The sequence below is a fragment of the Bombina bombina genome, chromosome 7, assembly GCF_027579735.1.
Source record: "Bombina bombina isolate aBomBom1 chromosome 7, aBomBom1.pri, whole genome shotgun sequence".
Taxonomy (NCBI): domain Eukaryota; kingdom Metazoa; phylum Chordata; class Amphibia; order Anura; family Bombinatoridae; genus Bombina; species Bombina bombina.
The window spans coordinates 553,991,367-554,015,721 of record NC_069505.1 but is presented as its reverse complement, the minus strand read 5'-3'; the positions used below and the strand labels follow the sequence as shown (position 1 = coordinate 554,015,721).

Here is a 24,355-nt window from a genome sequence, read left to right as displayed (position 1 = left end):
AGCGCTTTCAGCAGTCTACGGAGAGGAGGCAGGAGCATATTTCTCACCAGCTAGAGCGGTATCTGTAGCCACCTGACAGATTTGTTTCACAGCATTTCAGAAACCGGCATCAACAAACTCACTGAGTACAAATAATTCCATGAGCATCACTTGGAGGGCAGCTTCACACAGGCAATGAGAGGAGGAGATGACATTTAGGGCTAGATTTATAAAAGGCTAGGCGAACTCTGTATGTGCTTCGCCTGTAACTGCGCCCCAGCTCACCTCCGGAGAAGCGCACATGTGCGCCTTAATTCATCAAAAAAATAGACGTTACATTGCGCAGGCGAGCTGGGGCGTAATAATGATAAATTTCGCCTGTCAGAAAAAGCATTTACTCCCTATTTATCACAGTACATCCCTATAAATATTTACGCCGCCATGTTTTGATTATTAAAAAAACATTTTTTAGGTAACTATTTAGCTTATATTTATGTTAGATAATGTTTCTGTGCTGTTTGATAATTTAAAGGGACACTAAACCCAATTTTTTTCTTTTATGATTCAGGTAGACAATACAATTTTAAACAACATTCCAATTTACTTCTATTATCTAATTTGATTCATTCTTTAGATATCCTTTGTTGAATAAATATCAATGCACATGGCTGAGCCAATTACACGAGGCATCTATGTGCAGCCACCAATCAGCAGCTACTGAGCCTATCTAGATATGCTTTTCAGCAAAGGATATAAAGAGAATGAAGCAAATTAGATAGTAAAAGTAAATTAGAAAGTTGTTTAAAATTGCATGCTCTTTCTAAATCGTGAAACAACAAATTTGGGTTTCATATACCTTTAAGATCATAAAAATAAATAAATATATATATATATATATATATATATATATATATATATATATATATATATATATATATAAATAAAACTGTTGGTACCATATGCGCCTGTGGAAGCGCAAATTTCTGGCAACAGTCTCTTCTTGGTGCTGAGCCTTTGAAAAATTAGTTAAAAGAAGAAAGTACTGCATCACAAGATGTAAAAGCATGTATTATAATGGTGTTCGCCTCAGTCTGTATGTCGAAATATACAACACGCAATTGAAGCTGAAATTTCAGTTCCCTATCGGCGCCAAGCAATGATAAATAAGAAACTGTGCGTAATAGTTGTAGGTAGGGCTGTTAAGTTACGCCTATTACTAATGTATATTGCTGCACCCATGTGCCTAGGTGAATGCAAGCGAAGTGCGAAGAAGTTTCTTTCAGATTTGCGCAATTATAGGCGCAGAGTGCTTTGCTGAATATGACGATCAGTTCGTATGCGCTATTTTGGACGGAATTATAGGAGAATGGCTTTGATAAATCTAGCCCTTAGGATTTAGTGCATCTGTCCTTCAGACATTAAACACATCGGGGAGGTTGAGCACTCTGTTTATTTAAGCTGTTGGGCTCATCTACCCCTCACTAATCAAGCAAACACAGCAATAGAGAGGGGGAGATAAGCCCGACAGCAAGTTTCACACTGCCGCTGTTTTCCTCGTCTGAAGCACAGATGCAATAAATCACAGGCAGGGAATAATTGTAGCACACACGCTGCTCTCCTTAGTGCTGGGTTAAACTTGGACAAAAGCAGCTGTAAAGTCTTGCACAGCTCCCAGCTTAGGTTATTGAAATTAAGGGACCCAGACGCTTCACCATTGAATAGGGGGCGGATGCTGAATTTGCATGAGCCATGCCTCATTTTAGGGGCGGTCATTACTGCTCATTTCATGATAGTTTAATCTTTAAAAATAAGGTATGTAAATGCGTAATTTTTAAAATAAACAACTTTCATTTTGTTGCATTTATAATAGTCATGATAATAATATAGTTTAAATAGGTTCAAATGGGAATACATTTCTAACCCTTTAACTTGACAAAATGTAATGCCCCCCCCATCACCCTTCTAATCCACCGCCAACTCACGACCATTAAATACAGTAGAAATGCATAATTAGCAAGTTTATAATAAAAAAGACAATGCAATAACACTTCCTCTGAATTTTAAATAAGCAGGTGATTTGTTTCTGACAATGTTGCCCCCCTCTATCATGTGACAACCACCAGCCAATCACAGACTAGTATATGTATGCACGTGCCCCTTAGTGTGCATATAAAAAGACTCAATTTCAGCAGTAATGAAAGTAAATGGGAAATTCTCTTAAAACTGTATGCTCTATCTGAATCATGAAAATTTAATACTGAGTTTAGTGCCCCTTTAAATCTTGCTTACTGTCCTCAAATTCTCCATCTTCCGATTTCCCCATAACCACCCTCCTTCATGTGTTTGCTTACCACATTCTCTCCATTGATAAATTCTCTTCCACTCCCATAACCTGCCTTTGGTTTCCAACTTTCCTCCTTCAAAATTTTTTTCAAATTCCCGACTTTCACCGCTGCGTGGTCAATTTTTCGGGGTCTTCCTCTGCCTCTCTTTGTTCCGTCTGGATTTATAAATGGTATTTTAACATCTTTTTTAATCTGTGGTAAGAATAAATAAATCAATAATATTTCATAGTAATATTGTCACTAAATCATTCTTTGTCTGGAATTATGCATTTTTTGATGTATGCATTATATAGGGCAGATAGGCCACTATGTTGGGGATGGGCCCAAATAGAGCCAATATCCAGCACAGATGTCCCAAGGTGCGTGCACGCTATGAGGGGTGAATGCAAGAATACAGCAGTACCAGTTTTAGTCTCCATAACCTTCTTTTATTCCATTCACATGGGTTGCAAAAAATAAAAACAGAACAACGTTTCGGGTCAAACACCCTTACTCATGTTCATGACTAAAGGTGTTTCCCCCGAAACGTTGTTCTGTTTTTATAAAGGTAAATAAAGGCTCGATTTATCAAGCCCTTCTATAAACTTCGACTGCAGGTTCGTACAAGAGAACCTGTAGTCAGGATTTATCAAGCCCTTCTATAAACTTCGACTGCAGGTTCGTACAAGAGAACCTGTAGTCAGGATTTATCAAGCCCTTCTATAAACTTCGACTGCAGGTTCGTACAAGAGAACCTGTAGTCAGGATTTATCAAGCCCTTCTATAAACTTCGACTGCAGGTTCGTACAAGAGAACCTGTAGTCAGGATTTACCAAGCAGCGGTCATCAGACCACCACTTAGGTGGAGAATTTCAACCTCAACAGTCTCTTCCGACCGGGAGATTGACAGCTCCTGCTTGCATGTGATTAGCTGTGCCTGGGCAGGGTTGCACAGGAGCGCTCGTGTGCAATGGTAAATGCGGGCAATGGATTGCTGCAGATGGAGATTAAAGAAGCTCCGCATTTTCAAATTGGGAGCCACCATCTTAGTGTTCACACTGTGAAAAAAGTGATGAACATTCACAGATCAGATCGCTTTGGGTTAGCACACACAATTAGAGCTGCAACAGCTAATTGATATAATCTATATATAGTCGATTACGAAAATATTTGTCAACAAATCTCGTTATTGATTAGTTGGTCTGCAGTTAGATGTTCTGTGATTAGTTGGTCTGAGCATGGCCCCAGCTGCTTCACTCCGATGAACTCCTGCACATGGTATTATGTTTAATGGTTATGTCCTTAGTCTAAGGGACCTCTACATACGTTTTAACTATACAACGTTGCAATTATAAGGTAAAAATGTAGTAATAAAAAAAGATGCAGGAGTTAGTTTTGCAGACCGGGAAAGGATAGACGGTGGAGTTAAAAAAATCCCTGAGAACCAGTCATCAATCAATCCACTGCTGCTTTGTGGCGCTGCTCTGTATTTGACTGTTCTCTTTAAACAGCATTTTGCTCTGGCTGCACTGTGTTAAGGAAAACTTACACAGTGCTGCCAGAGCATAGTGCTGTTTGAATAGAACAACGTAATGTGGAGCAGAACTGAAAAGTTAAAGTGCTAACAGTTCCTGCATGTGTTCCGCCCGCTCTTTCGGCAGACATGCTGCATTTTCTGCTATGACATATATAAGTATCTGCAGTCACAACATGATGGCATCCATTACTTGTAAGAAAAAAACTAAACAAAACTACAACTTTATACTTATTTCTTCAATATTTAAACTAACAGAACTTCATTTTTTTCTAATATATCTAGCACTAGCACTTAGTCTGTCTTTAAAGTCCCCTAATAGTCAAAATATTTTATGCTCTAATTCGTTAGAACATGCAATTTTAAGACTATCGACTAGCACTGCCGATTTGATCAGTGGAGGTTACTGGAGAACCAGCAGTGCTCTGAGGGTCTCAAGCAGTACTTCAACTGTGTGTTTAATCCCTTGGCAGGGGGTTAAACATACAGCATTGCAGGGTCGATAGCCTTAAAATTACATGCTCTAAGGAATGAGAGCATCTAATTTTTCTACTATTATGGGCCTTTATGGAAGGAAGAAAGTAAATTTCAGCTGTAGAACTTGCTATCTAAGGACTATTAGCTTTTAAAAATGATTTTGAGGAATTTATTATTAAAATGGTATCCATGCTTAGGATATCTAGTAAAGAAGGGTAGCTTTATCATTTACCCCTGCCATTTTACAAGGATAACATGATATATGTGAAGGCTGATCTCTTTCTACCTAGGAGCCAGCATTTTTTAGCCTTTAAAAGCGACATTATACACTTGATTTTTCTTTGCATACATTTTTGTAGACGATTCATTTATATAGCCTATCTGGGAGTGTTTTAGTAACAATGTATAGTTTTGTTTATTTTTAAATAACACTGTGCTGATTTGCAGACTCCTAACTGAGCCCCAAAGTTTTAAATGTATACTGATGTATACAGACTTCAGATTGCTTCCGTTTGTAAAATGGGTCTTTTCATATGCAGTCAAGTGGGATGGTTTTCTCTCAGTCCCTTTCAGTGGGTGTTCCAGCCTAACCTCATCAACAGTGCTAAATTGGGAGCTTCTAAGAAAGTTTTTAAAAGATTTTATACTGGATTTTTATGTCAGTTTCTGTGCATATTCTTCTTTATAGCAGTGTTTATTACATGCAGTTAAATGGACACTGAACCCAATTTTTTTCTTTCATGATTCAGATAGAGCATGCAATGTTAAGCAACTTTCTAATTTACGCCTATAATCAATTTTTCTTCATTCTCTTGCTATCTTTATTTGAAAAGGAAGGCATCTAAGCTAAGGAGACAATTTTTGGTTCAGACCCTGGACAGCTCTTGTTTATTGGTGGATGAATGTATCCACCAATCAGCAAGAACAACCCAGGTTGTTTACCAAAAATGGGCCGGCATCTAAACTTACATTCTTGCATTTCAAATAAAGATACCAAGAGAATGAAGAAAATTTAATAGGAGTAAATTAGAAAGTTGCTTAAAATTGCATGCTCTATCTAAATCACGAAAGAAAAAAAATTGAGTTCAGTGTCCCTTTAAATGAAAATGAATGACTACTGTCCATTTAAATAGTTTTTAAAAAAATCTTCTTATTTGTCTTAGGATCCGCACCCTTATTTATGTATTATGTGGTCAATTGCCAGGGAGCTATACCACTAAATAACTGGAACGTGCTGGATTTATACGTTTCTTAAAAAACATTTAACATTTTAGAGTCAGCCACTCATTCCAGACATAATTAAATCAGCCACCACCTTTAAATAGCTACTCACACATAAAACAACATTATTGGATGCCAAGAAACCTAACCTTAATGTCACTGTGATAGACCGCTCCATTAAAAATAAATAAAAAATGGCACAACTAAAAAATATTCTTATTTAGATAACCCTATGTTCCACACAGCCTTGTTTGGACAGTCTCTTTAATTGTCTGTTCCTAATTGTTGATAACAAAGAAATAGAGAAACTGGCACTAGATATAGTAAGTTAGGAATAATAGAATATTACTTCCGGTGCTAACCCTAATATTAAACATACAATTACAAATTGGTAAGGGAACCAAAAAAGAAAAGAAAAGGGTTTTACTAGCACTCATTCCTAATTAGTAGTTATTTAAAAATTATTAATTTTTATTAAGTTTATGTTAAAACAAGGACCACCTTGGTAAAGTACCCAAACATAAAACTGAACACCTAGCCCCCCTGTTTCCTGGCCGATAGTAGCTCCCTCGGCTTCAGGTGTCAGGGACTAGGGACAGCGTTAAAACCAACAAATAGTGCACCTAAAGTGTGCTTACTAAGAGCACAAACGCGTTTCGGCTGTATTATTCAGCCTTTTTCAATGTGATATGTCAAGCCGAGGCCCCGGTGCCACCCTCTTAAGTAGTGATTGTTGTAGGTTTTCCAACCAATCCCATTCCTTTCTCGTGAGACGCCCTATTAACAGCCAATGAGAGTCTGTGTGCGGTAGGCGTGAGAACCGGCTATGGACTGATTGGATTAACCGTATGAATTTCAACACCAATGATTCATGAATTTCAGAGAGCGAATTACTTAAACTTTATGTTTTAAACCCTGTATCATCCAATATTTCAAAGAAATAAACATATAGAGAGACACTGTATTTGATCATTAATATAATTTATGTGTGATCAGGTCGCCTGACTTTTCGGCGATTTTATTATATCTTCGTGCTAAGTGTAAAGATTATACATCCGTGTTATTTATTGCACTGTGTAATGTAATCACACTCGTCATCATATGTCTCCTACATATCACAATTAAATTGTTTATGATATGTTTCATTGGAATCTACATTAAGAGTAATTCAGCAGCTCAAAAAATTATTCATTTTAAATTCTCTTATAAATGACATATACACATTCTATATATTTACCATCTGATTTAGGACTTCTACATCAAATCTCCAAAAATGATGTGGATCATTATGTTGCATTAGTATGAAAATACATATGCACTGAGTATGAGGAGCATGATGTGTAGTATATTATATGTGGTATATAGTCAACGATAGTTATATTCATAACAGACAATAATTATTGTCTGAATACCCATTGCATATACAGTGATGTTAGAAATTATTTAAAACTGCACTACGGGCGGCACTTAGGATTTAGAATATATTACATTGTATTTAAATTCAAAATTGGCAAGAATAGATGGCTACAGGGATAAGACACTTGTATGCATCCGATCTCTGTAAGTCATCATGATTACCCATCTTTGAGTGTGGTTCCCTAGTATTTACAACCATAAAGGTTTGCTTATCAGGGAATATACAATGAAGAAATTTCACAGAGATTCACTATATAAGAGATGTATTTCTTGGATTAAAGGAATACCCAATAATTATTCGCTTCGTTCATTCCATGTGGCATGACTGAATTTAATTTGAATATCCAGCCTGTTTCTTTTTGTAACAGAATATTCTCGGTGTTCCCACCTCTGATCCCTGGCTTAACTCTTTCAATGCCCCAACATTTGAAAGATGTAGTTTTGCCTGCGTGGTGTGATAAAAAGTGTCTAGCCACACTGGTTATTTTTTTTTACCATCTTTCTGGGCATTACGTATGTTACATAGATGTTCTGTTATTCTTGTACTTAATTTACGAGTTGTCATGCCTGTGTATATCAAATTACACGAGCATGATAAACAGTAAATGACATTATCACTCTGACAGTTAATGTGTGTTTTAATTTTCCATTTTTTTAAAAATCTGTCAGTGATAAATTCCTTTTTACTCATAAATTGACAGGTTTTACAATGACCACAGGGTGTGGAGCCTTGATAAATTGTTTTTTTATTCCTATTTCTGTCAAAGTGACTTTGTGATAAATTAACATTGAAAAAGGCTGAATAATACAGCCGAAACGCGTTTGTGCTCTTAGTAAGCACACTTTAGGTGCACTATTTGTTGGTTTTAACGCTGTCCCTGACACCTGAAGCCGAGGGAGCTACTATCGGCCAGGAAACAGGGGGGCTAGGTGTTCAGTTTTATGTTTGGGTACTTTACCAAGGTGGTCCTTGTTTTAACATAAACTTAATAAAAATTAATAATTTTTAAATAACTACTAATTAGGAATGAGTGCTAGTAAAACCCTTTTCTTTTTTGGTTCCCTTACCAATTTGTAATTGTCTGTTCCTAATTGTTCTCATCAGGAAAGGTAGATAAGGGGGAACTTAAGTTTTAACATGGCGGCGCCCATTACTTTATACAAACTCAGTGGAATTCAGAAAACCAACAATTTTTAAGTTAAATTACAGGAAAATGGGACAAAATAAATAGTTTAACTACACATAATTAAACATTTTAATCTCATGAAATCTCCAAAATATTTTTTTTTTTCCTGAAAAAAAATAAATATGTTAAACGGAATGTTTTTATTTAAATTGAAACTATCACTGCAGTATTAGTTTTGTATTTTGTAATAATCCTCACTGGCTGAAAAAGGACACATGCATCTACTTTATTATTGGAGAGGAACACACCTCTGGAAGTATGGCTAGAAAATACTAGTTGACTCAGTAAAGGAACATAGGTTTTGTTTTTTGGAACACATTTTGATATACCCATTTTTAGATGAGAGAAAGAAAAAAACATAGGCTACAATGTTCATTTAATGCAACTATGGACAGAAACATTGAATCATTTTTTCTATCCCTTTAAAATACCATTCTCACCTTACTTATACACCCCAGTGGTCTGCCCCTTTTCTTAGGCTTTTCTCCATTTTGGACAGCAAAGCAATGCACTCCTTTCCTCTCTAACATTGGGCTCATGTTTATTACCCAAGGGTGTAAATAGATCTTCAAGTGTGGGGAGTGTGCGATATTCTATTGAAACTGTACAGAAAGGAGAGGGCAAAAGGTTAGCTAAAAAAAACAACAATAAACAGACATATATAAAATATATTAATGTGCACAGTCTTCTGTACATATCTATGACACAAAAAATGTTTAAATACGTATATACAACATATGTAATTTCATAAAAAAGTGGAAAATATACATTCATTGAAATTAGGAAGTATTATATATAAAAGATTGGTAAGGTGTCAAATATGAAGTCCACATTAACCCCTTTGGTGTAAAAGATGACAGAATGTTGACCTCTAATTTTACTCCATGTATGTCTGCATGTGTGTCTGACAATCAAGGAGTTAAATTACTGCTGTGTGTATGTTATACAGTAGCGATTAAAACCATTAATTTCATTGTGTTAATCGCAATGAAAAGGTTAAATCCCTTAGTGGAAACAAAATGGTTACAGTTACTGATTTGTATTGGTTATGATAATCAAGGAATCAGCACTCTAATAGAAAAGTAAATATATAATAGAGTCATGCATGCATGTACACCACCAGCATAAGCAGACAGGCGTAAAGCTGCAAGAGCGCACACACAATATGCATACAGATGTAGGGCTGTGCACACACACAACATACACACAAGATTAAGACTGCATGCACACTCACAGTATACACATGCAGGTGTAGGGCTGCATGGAAATATACAGTATAGACACAGGTGTAATTCTACACACACACATAGGCATAAGGCTACACATACAGTATATACACACATATATAGGTGTAAGGCTGCACACACCTACAGTATATATACATACATAGGTGTAAGGCTGCACACACACATACAGTACATACATAGGTGTAAGGCTGCACACACATACAGTATATACACATACATAGGTGTAAGGCTGCACAGACACATACAGTATATACACATACATAGGTGTAAGGCTGCACACACATACAGTATATACACATAAATAGGTGTAAGGCTGCACACACATACAGTATATACACATACATAAGTGTAAGGCTGCACACACACAGTATATACACATACATAAGTGTAAGGCTGCACACACATACAGTATATACACATACATAAGTGTAAGGCTGCACACACACAGTATATACACATACATAAGTGTAAGGCTGCACACACATACAGTATATACACATACATAAGTGTAAGGCTGCACACACACAGTATATACACATACATAAGTGTAAGGCTGCACACACATACAGTATATACACATACATAAGTGTAAGGCTGCACACACATACAGTATATACACATACATAGGTGTAAGGCTGCACAGACATACAGTATATACACATACATAAGTGTAAGGCTGCACAGACATACAGTATATACACATACATAGGTGTAAGGTTGCACACACATACAGTATATACACATACATAAGTGTAAGGCTGTACATACATACAGTATATACACATACATAGGTGTAAGGCTGCACACACATACAGTATATACACATACATAGGTGTAAGGCTGCACACACACATACAGTATATACACATACATAGGTGTAAGGCTGCACACACACATACAGTATATACACATACATAGGTGTAAGGCTGCACACACACATACAGTATATACACATACATAGGTGTAAGGCTGCACACACACATACAGTATATACACATACATAGGTGTAAGGCTGCACACACACATACAGTATATACACATACATAGGTGTAAGGCTGCACACACACATACAGTATATACACATACATAGGTGTAAGGCTGCACACACACATACAGTATATACACATACATAGGTGTAAGGCTGCACACACACATACAGTATATACACATACATAGGTGTAAGGCTGCACACACATACAGTATATACACATACATAGGTGTAAGGCTGCGCACACACACACAGTATATACACATACATAGGTGTAAGGCTGCACACACACATACAGTATATACACATACATAGGTGTAAGGCTGCACACATATACACATACATAGGTGTAAGGCTGCACAGACATACAGTATATACACATACATAGGTGTAAGGCTGCACACACATACAGTATATACACATACATAGGTGTAAGGCTGCACAAACATACAGTATATACACATACATAGGTGTAAGGCTGCACAGACATACAGTATATACACATACATAGGTGTAAGGCTGCACACACACATACAGTATATACACATACATAAGTGTAAGGCTGCACACAAATACAGTATATATACACACACATGGGTGTAAGGCTGCACGCAAATACAGTATATATACACATACATAGGTGTAAGGCTGCACATACATACAGTATATACACATACAAAGGTGTAAGGCTGCACACATACATAGGTGTAAGGCTGCAGATATATACAGTATATACACATACATAGCTGTAAGGTTGCACACATATACATAGGTATAAGATTACACACACATACAGTATACTGTATACACATACATCCTAATCACATACAGTACACACAGTTTACTATACGACCTAAGGCTGCACACACATACAATATACATACTGCTGATTACACACATACAGTATACATACTGGTGATTACACACATACATTATACATACTGGTGATTACACACATACATTATACATACTTCACATACATACATACATTATACATACTGCTGATTACACACATCCATACTGCTGATTGCACACATACATTATACATACATGCTGCTGATTACACACATACATTATACATACTGGTGATTACATACATACTGCTGATTGCACACATACATTATACATACTGGTGATTACACACATACTGCTGATTACAAACATACATACTGGTGATTACACACATACATTATACATACTGCTGATTGCACACATACATTATACATACTGCTGATTACACACATACATTATACATACTGCTGATAACATACATACTGCTGATTACATAGATTATACATACTGGTGATTACATAGATTATACATACTGGCGATTAAATACATACTGCTGATTACACACATACATTATAAATACTGCTGATTACACACATACATTATACATACATACTGCTGATTGCACACATACAATATACATACTGGTGATTACATACATACTGCTGATTACACACATACATACTGGTGATTGCACACATGCATACTGGTGATTGCACACATGCATACTGCTGATTGCACACATACATTATACATACATGCTGCTGATTACACACATACAATATACATACTGGTGATTACATACATACTGCTGATTACACACATACATACTGGTGATTACACACATACATACTGGTGATTGCACACATACATTATACATACATACTGCTGATTGCACACATACATTATACATACTGGTGATTACATACATACTGCTGATTGCACACATACATTATACATACTGGTGATTACACACATACATTATACATACTGCTGATTGCACACATACATTATACATACTGCTGATTACAAACATACATACTGGTGATTACACACATACATTATACATACTGCTGATTGCACACATAAATTATACATACTGCTGATTACACACATACATTATACATACTGGTGATAACATACATACTGCTGATTACATAGATTATACATACTGTTGATTACATAGATTATACATACTGGTGATTAAATACATACTGCTGATTACACACATACATTATACATACTGCTGATTACACACATACATTATACATACATACTGCTGATTGCACACATACAATATACATACTGGTGATTACATACATACTGCTGATTACACACACATTATAGATACTGCTGATTACATACATACCGCTGATTACACACATACATTATACATACTGCTAATTACACACATACATAATACATACTGCTGATTACACACATAGTGTTTACATTCATACACAGTACACACATCAGTACCGTGCAGTCTCCCAGGCTTTGGCCCGCAAGCCTATTTCCTCTTCCCTTAACTGTCCCGCCCCATCACACAGATACATACACAGGGAGGGGGAGGGGACAGTTCAGCAGCACATTATCTCTAGTACAATGGTTAGCAGGGGCGTGAGAGATTATTGCTGGTAACAAAAGGTGCTGAGCATATTGTGTATATCTCTGTCTACTTGTCCTGGCAGTCTCTCAACCCAAGCTCTGACTGCCCCCTACTCACTTGCCCAGGTTGTGCCATAAGTCATATCCCAATCTTCTATATCACACTGTTGTCCCAGCATTTCACTTTCTCTCTACATACAGCTGAACGTCTCTGCAGCATCTCTCATCAAAATCTCTGTCTCTACACGTTTCCCTGTATGTCTCTTCAAACACTTGCCTCTACGCTTCTATCTACAAGCCCTGTCTCTCTATACACTGTACTACCTACCTCAGCATCTGTCTCTATACACAGTGTACTACCTACCTCAGCATCTATCTCTATACACAGTGTACTACCTACCTCAGCATCTGTCTCTATACACAGTGTACTTCCTACCTTAGCATCTGTCTCTATACACAGTGTACTTCCTACCTTAGCATCTGTCTCTATACACAGTGTACTACCTACCTCAGCATCTGTCTCTATACACTTGTACTACCTATCTCAGCATCGAACTGTCTCTCTACACACTGTACTACCTACCTCAGCATCTGACTGTCTCTCTACACACTTGTACTACCTAACTCAGCATCTGACTGTCTCTACACACTGTACTACCTACCTCAGCATCTGACTGTCTCTACACACTGTACTACCTACCTCAGCATCTGACTGTCTCTACACACTTGTACTACCTACCTCAGCATCTGACTGTCTCTCTACACACTTGTACTACCTAACTCAGAATCTGACTGTCTCTACACACTTGTACCACCTAACTCAGCATCTGACTGTCTCTCTAGTCTCTACACACTTGTACTACCTACCTCAGCATCTGACTGTCTCTCTACACACTTGTACTACCTACCTCAGCATCTGACTGTCTCTACACACTTGTACTACTTACCTCAGCATCTGACTGTCTCTCTACACACTTGTACTACCTACCTCAGCATCTGACTGTCTCTCTACACACTGTACTACCTACCTCAGCATCTGACTGTCTCTACACACTTGTACTACCTACCTCAGCATCTGACTGTCTCTACACACTGTACTACCTAACTCAGCATCTGACTGTCTCTACACACTTGTACTACCTAACTCAGCATCTGACTGTCTCTCTACACACTGTACTACCTACCTCAGCATCTGACTGTCTCTACACACTGTACTACCTACCTCAGCATCTGACTGTCTCTCTACACACTTGTACTACCTAACTCAGCATCTGACTGTCTCTACACACTTGTACTACCTACCTCAGCATCTGACTGTCTCTCTACACACTTGTACTACCTACCTCAGCATCTGACTGTCTCTCTACACACTTGTACTACCTAACTCAGCATATGACTGTCTCTACACACTTTTACTACCTAACTCAGCATCTGACTGTCTCTCTACACACTGTACTACCTACCTCAGCATCTGACTGTCTCTCTACACACTTGTACTACCTAACTCAGCATCTGACTGTCTCTACACACTTGTACTACCTACCTCAGCATCTGACTGTCTCTCTACACACTTGTACTACCTACCTCAGCATCTGACTGTCTCTCTACACACTTGTACTACCTAACTCAGCATATGACTGTCTCTACACACTTTTACTACCTACCTCAGCATCTGACTGTCTCTCTACACACTTGTACTACATACCTCAGCATCTGACTGTCTCTCCACACACTGTGCTACCTACTTCAGCATCTGACTGTTTCTCTGCACACTTGTACTGCCTACCTCAGCATCTGACTGTCTCTCTACACACTTGTACTACCTAACTCAGCATCTGACTGTCTCTCTACACACTTGTACCACCTAACTCAGCATCTGACTGTCTCTCTAGTCTCTACACACTTGTACTACCTACCTCAGCATCTGACTGTCTCTCTACACACTTGTACTACCTACCTCAGCATCTGACTGTCTCTACACACTTGTACTACTTACCTCAGCATCTGACTGTCTCTCTACACACTTGTACTACCTACCTCAGCATCTGACTGTCTCTCTACACACTGTACTACCTACCTCAGCATCTGACTGTCTCTACACACTTGTACTACCTACCTCAGCATCTGACTGTCTCTACACACTGTACTACCTAACTCAGCATCTGACTGTCTCTACACACTTGTACTACCTAACTCAGCATCTGACTGTCTCTCTACACACTGTACTACCTACCTCAGCATCTGACTGTCTCTACACACTGTACTACCTACCTCAGCATCTGACTGTCTCTCTACACACTTGTACTACCTAACTCAGCATCTGACTGTCTCTACACACTTGTACTACCTACCTCAGCATCTGACTGTCTCTCTACACACTTGTACTACCTACCTCAGCATCTGACTGTCTCTCTACACACTTGTACTACCTAACTCAGCATATGACTGTCTCTACACACTTTTACTACCTAACTCAGCATCTGACTGTCTCTCTACACACTGTACTACCTACCTCAGCATCTGACTGTCTCTCTACACACTTGTACTACCTAACTCAGCATCTGACTGTCTCTACACACTTGTACTACCTACCTCAGCATCTGACTGTCTCTCTACACACTTGTACTACCTACCTCAGCATCTGACTGTCTCTCTACACACTTGTACTACCTAACTCAGCATATGACTGTCTCTACACACTTTTACTACCTACCTCAGCATCTGACTGTCTCTCTACACACTTGTACTACATACCTCAGCATCTGACTGTCTCTCCACACACTGTGCTACCTACTTCAGCATCTGACTGTTTCTCTGCACACTTGTACTGCCTACCTCAGCATCTGACTGTCTCTCTACACACTTGTACTACCTAACTCAGCATCTGACTGTCTCTCTACACACTTGTACTACCTACCTCAGCATCTGACTGTCTCTCTACACACTTGTACTACCTAACTCAGAATCTGACTGTCTCTACACACTTGTACTACCTACCTCAGCATCTGACTGTCTCTACACACTGTACTACCTACCTCAGCATCTGACTGTCTCTACACACTTGTACTACCTAACTCAGCATCTGACTGTCTCTCTACACACTGTACTACCTACCTCAGCATCTGACTGTCTCTACACACTGTACTACCTACCTCAGCATCTGACTGTCTCTACACACTTGTACTACCTACCTCAGCATCTGACTGTCTCTCTACACACTTGTACTACCTACCTCAGAATCTGACTGTCTCTCTACACACTTGTACTACCTAACTCAGCATCTGACTGTCTCTCTACACACTGTACTACCTACCTCAGCATCTGACTGTCTCTACACACGTGTACTACCTACCTCAGCATCTGACTGTCTCTCTACACACTTGTACTACCTAACTCAGCATCTGACTGTCTCTCTACACACTGTGCTACCTACCTCAGCATCTGACTGTCTCTCTACACACTGTACTACCTACCTCAGCATCTGACTGTCTCTACACACATGTACTACCTACCTCAGCATCTGACTGTCTCTCTACACACTTGTAATACCTAACTCAGCATCTGACTGTCTCTCTACACACTGTGCTACCTACTTCAGCATCTGACTGTTTCTCTGCACACTTGTACTGCCTACCTCAGCATCTGATTGTCTCTCTATACACTTGTGCTACCTACCTCAGAATCTGACTGTCTCTCTACACACTTGTACTACCTAACTCAGCATCTGACTGTCTCTCTACAAACTTGTACTACCTACCTCAGCATCTGACTGTCTCTCTACACACTGTACTACCTACCTCAGCATCTGACTGTCTCTACACACGTGTACTACCTACCTCAGCATCTGACTGTCTCTCTACACACTTGTACTACCTAACTCAGCATCTGACTGTCTCTCTACACACTGTGCTACCTACCTCAGCATCTGACTGTCTCTCTACACACTGTACTACCTACCTCAGCATCTGACTGTCTCTCTACACACTGTACTACCTACCTCAGCATCTGACTGTCTCTACACACTGTACTACCTACCTCAGAATCTAACTGTCTCTCTACACACTTGTACTACCTACCTCAGCATCTGACTGTCTCTCTACACACTGTGCTACCTACCTCAGCATCTGACTGTCTCTCTACACATTTGTACAACCTACCTCAGCATCTGACTGTCTCTCTACACACTTGTACTACCTACCTCAGCATCTGACTGTCTCTCTACACACTTTTACTACCTAGCTCAGCATCTGAATGTCTCTCTACACACTTGTACTGCCTACCTCAGTATCTGACTGTCTCTTTACACACTATACTACCTACCTCAGCATCTGACTGTCTCTTTACACACTGTACTACCTACCTCAGCATTTGACTGTCTCTTTACACACTTGTACTACCTACCTCAGCATCTGACTGTCTCTCTACACACTGTACTACCTACCTCAGCATCTGACTGTCTCTTTACACACTGTACTACCTACCTCAGCATCTGACTGTCTCTACACACTGTGCTACCTACCTCAGCATCTGACTGTCTCTCTACACACTGTACTGCCTAACTCAGCATCTGACTGTCTCTCTACACACTTATACTACCTACCTCAGCATCTGACTGTCTCTCTATACACTTGTACTACCTACCTGAGCATCTGACTGTCTCTCTACACACTTGTACTACCTACTTCAGCATCTGAATGTCTCTCTACACACTGTGCTACCTACCTCAGCATCTGACTGTCTCGCCACACACTTATACTACCTACCTCAGCATCTGACTGTCTCGCCACACACTTATACTACCTACCTCAGCATCTGACTGTCTCGCCACACACTTATACTACCTACCTCAGCATCTGACTGTCTCGCCACACACTTATACTACCTACCTCAGCATCTGACTGTGTCGCCACACACTTATACTGTAACTTGGCCAGCAGTCTTCGTATTCCGGTGTCAAGTGGAAGGATAGGAAATATCCCAGAACAAAGTGAGTTTAAGAAATGAGGTAAGCAGTACTCACGGTAGACAGGGTAGTCCTACACGGCAATAAGGATACGGCAGAAAATGGTCTGAGACACGCAGTGTTCGGCAACAGAAAGGCAATCCAGCAGTTCAGGGGTTAATCAGTAGAATGGTCAGAGACAGGCAGAGGTCAGCAACAATAAGGCAATCCAGCAGTTCAGGGGTAAACCAGTAGAATGGTCAGGAACAGGCAGTAGTCAGCAGTTCAGGGGTAAACCAGTAGAATAATCAGGGACAGGCAGGGGTCAGCAACAATAAGGCAATCCAGCAGTTCAGGGGTAAACCAGTAGAATGGTCAGGAAAAGGCAGTAGTCAGCAGTTCAGGGGTAAACCAGTAGAATAATCAGGGACAGGCAGGGGTCAGCAACAATAAGGCAATCCAGCAGTTCAGGGGTAAACCAGTAGAATGGTCAGGAAAAGGCAGTAGTCAGCAGTTCAGGGGTAAATCAGTAGAATAATCAGGAACAGGCAGGGGTCAGCAACAATAAGGCAATCCAGCAGTTCAGGGGTAAACCAGAAGAAAGCCGGAATGCCGGCAAAACAAGGGAGGGGAGTGAGCTAGTGGGAGCTTTCTTATTTTAAAACTTGCAGCAATTATTTACTCCAATAGAATTAATGATATTTGATATATGATATCTGACTGCAGTTGACTCGATCCTGATATTATACCAGGGATATTAGAAAGTAACTTTAGAAGCGATGCGTGCACAAAACTAAAACCTATCAACCACAAGTAATATTATTATATGGCAGATAAGATGTGGAACTTAATAAATGGTATTGAACCTTGTGATTAAACGTTCCCTATTATATAATACATGCTAACATACAGGTCACCTAAACCTTCAGCTATAGTTATTTCACACTAGTCTGCTTAGACTCACAGAAAGTGTGCTGATCTTGCAGTGATAATTTAATTTGTATATAGACCATTGGCAACAAGTATAAGCCAATATCAGTAGTGTCTATTTGCATAATATATAGCAACTGGTATCAGCGTTGTGAAACAGCTACTTTGTGAGAAACAACAGTGAATACTATGTACTACCTCTAACTTATTTCAAACTATTACCGGCATACACTTAGAGGATATATCGACTATCATAACTAAATTGATTCTATTGTTGGGTGATACTGACTATATATTACTGTCAGTTAGCAACTCAGTATTATTAGTGGATCGTATTACATGCATAGTAAAGTTGCCTATACCTATTTGCAGGCACAGTAACTGCTTATACCGTGATCATATCCGGAATATATAACCGGGGTTCATTACTGCTAGCATTTTAGTTTTAATTTACCCATTCTTAATACTACTCTAATAAAGTTTTATGTTTTAATTGTTCTATATATGTTACTATATGCTCACAAGGGTCTCACAAGAGTGCTTGCATAGTATCAACTTTTCTGTTCATGTCCTTTAACTGATAATAGTGAATGTTGTTCCATTAATACATAGCACCTTTTTGCCACTGTATATACGATATTGTTAGGCCAGAAAAACCTAATCAGAGTGGTAATAGACCCTTATATTATTAAAAGTGGTGCCATCAATTTGTTTTTCTAATAAACCAGAAGAATGGTCAGGAAAAGGCAGAGGTCAGCAACAAAAAGGTAATCAGCAGTTTAGGGGTTAAGCTGTGGCATACTCCTCCTGACACGGTACCTACGCAGATGTTCCCGTACTGCTGAGCGACACTGGAGAAAATCTCGAAGTTCAGCTGACTTTCTTCACTAAAAGTTCATCTTGAACTCTTACTATTGTGCCCTTAATCTATATAAGCAACATTACTTTGCCACTCTTATCTCTACTCTTTCTTCAAACCCAAAACATCTGTTCTCCACGTTCAATACTTTTCTCTTCTCCGCCCACCCCTACCTCCTACTACAACTTCTCTCTCAGCTCAAGATTTTGCCAGCTACTTCAATAACAAAATAGACTCCATCAGAAATCAGCTCTCAACATGCTACCGGTCTCAAACCCCCTTGAAACCTCACTATCATCCAAAACCCACATAGCCATAAATTTATCTCTTTTGCCCCTGTTACAGAGGATGAAGTTTCTGCCCTTATACTGTCCCCTCGATCCTATCCCCTCACTCCTCACCCTCTCTTCTACCTTTACCCCTATACTCACACACATCTTCAACCTCAGCACTGGTATATTTCCCTCATCTCTTAAACACGCACTGGTCACGCCTATCCTCAAAAAACCTTCTCTCGACCCAACCTCCCCATCCAACTACCGCCCTATTTCCCTACTCCCTCTTGCCTCAAAGCTTCTCGAAAAGCTAGTGTTAGGGTACCTGTGAAGTAACCTTAAACTACAGATGTATCACAGAATCTAATATTTCATTTTAGCTAATATCTAATTTGATATGAATTGGTCTTACTATAGCCCCAACCTCCCTTTTTCCTGATTACAGAACATCTGAGAACAAAGGAACTCACACCTGTAAAATCTTAGAATGACACTCTCAAGTTTGAATGCCAATATATGGAGTTTCCTGCCCAAAATGTATAATAAAGGTTATCACGTGATGACCCCATGTGGAGATATACAGGCAAGCTGTCTATGATGACCTCTTTGGGACTGGCTAAAGCCCAGGAAGATAGTAATTAACACTTACTTAGCAATCAAATGTTAGATCACAAACAGCCCCTTGATGAGTCTCAATATGCATCCTGGGGTGTTGGAGACGAAATTCTGCACTATTTTCAGATAGGCTAACAGAAGTTAAAGATATTATGAGCTAACAGACACATGTGATAATTTAACACAATGGCTCACTGGATTTCCTTTGAATACTAGATACACATTAGGCTGGCTAGCAGAAACACATATTTTGCATTGTAACTTTGAAATTAATTTTAAAGTACAACTTATGTTTAATTTTTCAGTTAAGATATACCTTAGTGTTGTATAAAAATGTATATTTGTGGATCTAAGAAGAAGTGCCTAACAGTAACATATTAGATAAATATTTGATAACTTTAATAAGTAACTATATAGTCAATATAAAATGTTTAATCAACTTGTTTCAAAATGGATAACATATTCTTATATTTTTTAGGCATCTAATAAGTGCTTATATAATTGGTGCTGTAAATAATATCATATGTTTTTATACACTCAGCAGGAGATATCCAGATATGCAATATTTATATTAATATGGGATAGTAGTCCAATATAAATATAATTATGTGAAATTACATCTGATTGCTGATCTCAATGTATGTATGTGATATTAAGATAATAACTGAGATATTAATTAGATCCATACTTAAAGTATTAAAATCCTTTTAAATACCCATATATTTAAATGCATAAGAATTACTTTGTAATGTGGTACTAGAGATATACTCAAGTTTAATATGAAAATACTCAGAATAAATTATATTAAATGGACCATATATGGAACATATAATTATTAAAACTAGGAGCTTAAAAGTATATAAAAATAGGCATTTGATAAAAATACAGTATATATAAGAACTGTATTTACTGTTAGCAGTGTTGAAAATGAAACTATTTGTCTTTGTCTGCTGCCCCCGATGGCCTACATCCAGTATTACAACCAAAAAGTATTTGGCTGTTAAAAATGGCATTTCCCAGTAGCCAATCAGAGAAATAGCGTATCCAAATCTATCGAATTATTAAAAAATGGGGAGGAGTTTTGTCTCAGTCAAAAACTCCCTGCACACAGAGAAAAAAAAAGACTTGGTTGGAAATGTTTTATTGGTAACTGTTGCAATCCTGCTTGCTGCCATTTTTGCTTATAGAGAGACCAGTGTGCAAACACAGTTTTCTGTAAGACAAATATGTTGGGACACTCTTTGTGGATAAGAGACTATCAAGTTTAATTATCTTACAAATGTGCATAATTCCCCTAACACATATGACGATAGACATATTTGGATATTAACTGAATTCTCAAACTGGTGATCTGATAAAGTATAAGCAATTGTATATTTAACATTTTAAACAAAGGTATTCTAAAACTATAGTTATATCGTAGTTGTGATTTAAAAGGAGAATTTATTTTTATATTTAATATTAATTAGACCAAGGGTAGTAAGTATACTGGTATTAAATATTAATGATTAGAAATAATTTTGTATTTTAATATCATAAATTAATTACAGTTATTGCTATATATATATATTTTAGAATTTGCCTTATTGTAGCTAAATAAGAGGTCATTTCAGGTGAGACATATTGGCATATAAATTGGCTGTTTACATTAATAATATATGCAATTTCTGATGTTTCTAATAGAAGTTATATAGAATCATTTGTGGGCTAAATAACTTAATTATACTTGTCTGAAAGTTATCTTAAATCTATTGAGACCCAGTAAGATTTGTGTGAAGTATCTTGGTTAGTGATGTCGCGAATAGTTCGCCGGCGACTAGTTCCCGGCGAACATAGCATGTTCGCGTTCGCTGCGGCGGGCGAACCTATGCGATGTTCGGTCCGCCCCCTATTCGTCATCATTGAGTAAAACTTTGACCCTGTACCTCACAGTCAGCAGACACATTCCAGGCAATCAGCAGCAGACCCTCCCTCCCAGACCCTCCCACCTCCTGGACAGCATCCATTTTAGATTAATTTGGAAGCTGCATTCTTAGTGAGAGGAGGGACAGTGTAGCTGCTGCTGATTTAATAGGGAAATCGATAGCTAGGCTAGTGTATTCAGTGTCCATGAAGGACTCATCTGATCTCTGCTGTAAGGACAGCACCCCAAAAAGCCCTTTTTAGGGCTAGAACATCAGTCTGCTTTTTTTTTTTTCCTGTGTAATCTAATTGCAGTTGCCTGCCTGCCTGCCAGCGTGTGTGTCAGGCTCACAGCGTATACTGTGCCCACTTGCCCAGTGCCACCACTCATATCTGGTGTAACAGTAGTGTACATTTGAAAAAAACAACACTTTTTTGACTGTGAAATAATAGCAGTCAGTTTCCTTCACACGTGTGCGTTTCAGGGCCTGCCAGGGCACAGTGTCACACCAGTACAACTCATATCTGGTGTAACAGTAGTGTACATTCAAAAAACAACAACACTTTTTTGACTGTGAAATAATAGCAGTCAGTTTCCTTCACACGTGTGCGTTTCAGGGCCTGCCAGGGAACAGTGTCACACCAGTGCAACTCATATCTGGTGTAACAGTAGTGTACATTAACCCCTTAATGACCACAGTACTTTTCCATTTTCTGTCCATTTGGGACCAGGGCTATGTTTACATTTCTGCGGTGTTTGTGTTTAGCTGTAATTTTCCTCTTACTCGTTTACTGTACCCACACATATTATATATCGTTTTTCTCGCCATTAAATGGAAACTAAAGATACCATTATTTTCATCATATCCTATAATTTACTATAAAAAAAATATAAAATATGAGGAAAAAATGGAAAAAAACACACTTTTTCTAACTTTGACCCCCAAAATCTGTTACTCATCTACAACCACCAAAAAACACCCATGCTAAATAGTTTCTAAATTTTGTCCTGAGTTTAGAAATACCCAATGTTTACATGTTCTTTGCTTTTTTTGCAAGTTATAGGGCCATAAATACAAGTAGCACTTTGCTATTTCCAAACCATTGTTTTTCAAAATTAGCGCTAGTTACATTGGAACACTGATATCTGTCAGGAATCCCTGAATAGCCATTGACATGTGTATATATTTTTTTAGAAGACATCCCAAAGTATTGATCTAGGCCCATTTTGGTATATTTCATGCCACCATTTCACCACCAAATGCGATCAAATAAAAAAAATTGTTCACTTTTTCACAAATTTTTTCACAAACTTTAGGTTTCTCACTGAAATTATTTACAAATAGCTTGTGCAATTATGGCATAAATGGTTGTACATTTTTCTCTGGGATCCCCTTTGTTCAGAAATAGCAGACATATATGGCTTTGACGTTGCTTTTTGATAATTAGAAGGCCGCTAAATGCCACTGCGCACCACACGTCTATTATGTCCAGCAGTGAAGGGGTTAATTAGGGAGCATTTAGGGAGCTTTTTGGGGTAATTTTAGCTTTAGTGTAGTGTAGTAGACAACCCAAAGTATTGATCTAGGCCCATCTTGGTATATTTCATGCCACCATTTCACCGCCAAATGCGATCAAATAAAAAAAAAAGTTACATTTTTCCAAATTTTAGGTTTCTCACTGAAATCATTTACAAACATTTTGTGCAATTATGGCACAAATGGTTGTAAATGCTTCTCTGGGATCCCCTTTTTTCAGAAATAGCAGACATATATGGCTTTGGCATTGCTTTTTGGTAATTAGAAGGTCGCAAAATGCCGCTGCGCACCACACGTGTATTATGCTCAGCAGTGCAAGGGTTAATTAGGGAGCTTGTAGGGTTAATTTTAGCTTTAGTGTAGTGTAGTAGAAAACCCCAAGTATTGATCTAGGCCCATTTTGGTATATTTCATGCCACCATTTCACCGCCAAATGCGATCAAATTAAAAAAAATAGTCAACTTTTCCACAAACTTTAGGTTTCTCACTGAAATTATTTACAAACAGCTTGTGCAATTATGGCA

General features: G+C 38.4%; 1 protein-coding gene across 2 annotated transcripts in view; it reads right to left on the bottom strand.

The window, feature by feature from the left end:
* LOC128667018 (uncharacterized) overlaps positions 1–12,698 on the bottom strand; it is an 80,643-nt gene extending 67,945 nt beyond the window's left edge. For both annotated transcript variants that reach the window (XM_053721877.1, XM_053721878.1), the window contains exons 1-3: positions 12,642–12,698; positions 8,579–8,740; positions 2,331–2,516 (exon numbers count right to left, since the gene is read on the bottom strand). In XM_053721877.1, coding sequence (XP_053577852.1) covers positions 2,331–2,516; positions 8,579–8,677 — 285 coding nt within the window. In that variant the 5' untranslated portion in view covers positions 8,678–8,740; positions 12,642–12,698. The remainder of the gene's footprint in view (positions 1–2,330; positions 2,517–8,578; positions 8,741–12,641) is intronic.
* Between the last annotated feature and the right edge of the window lie 11,657 nt (positions 12,699–24,355).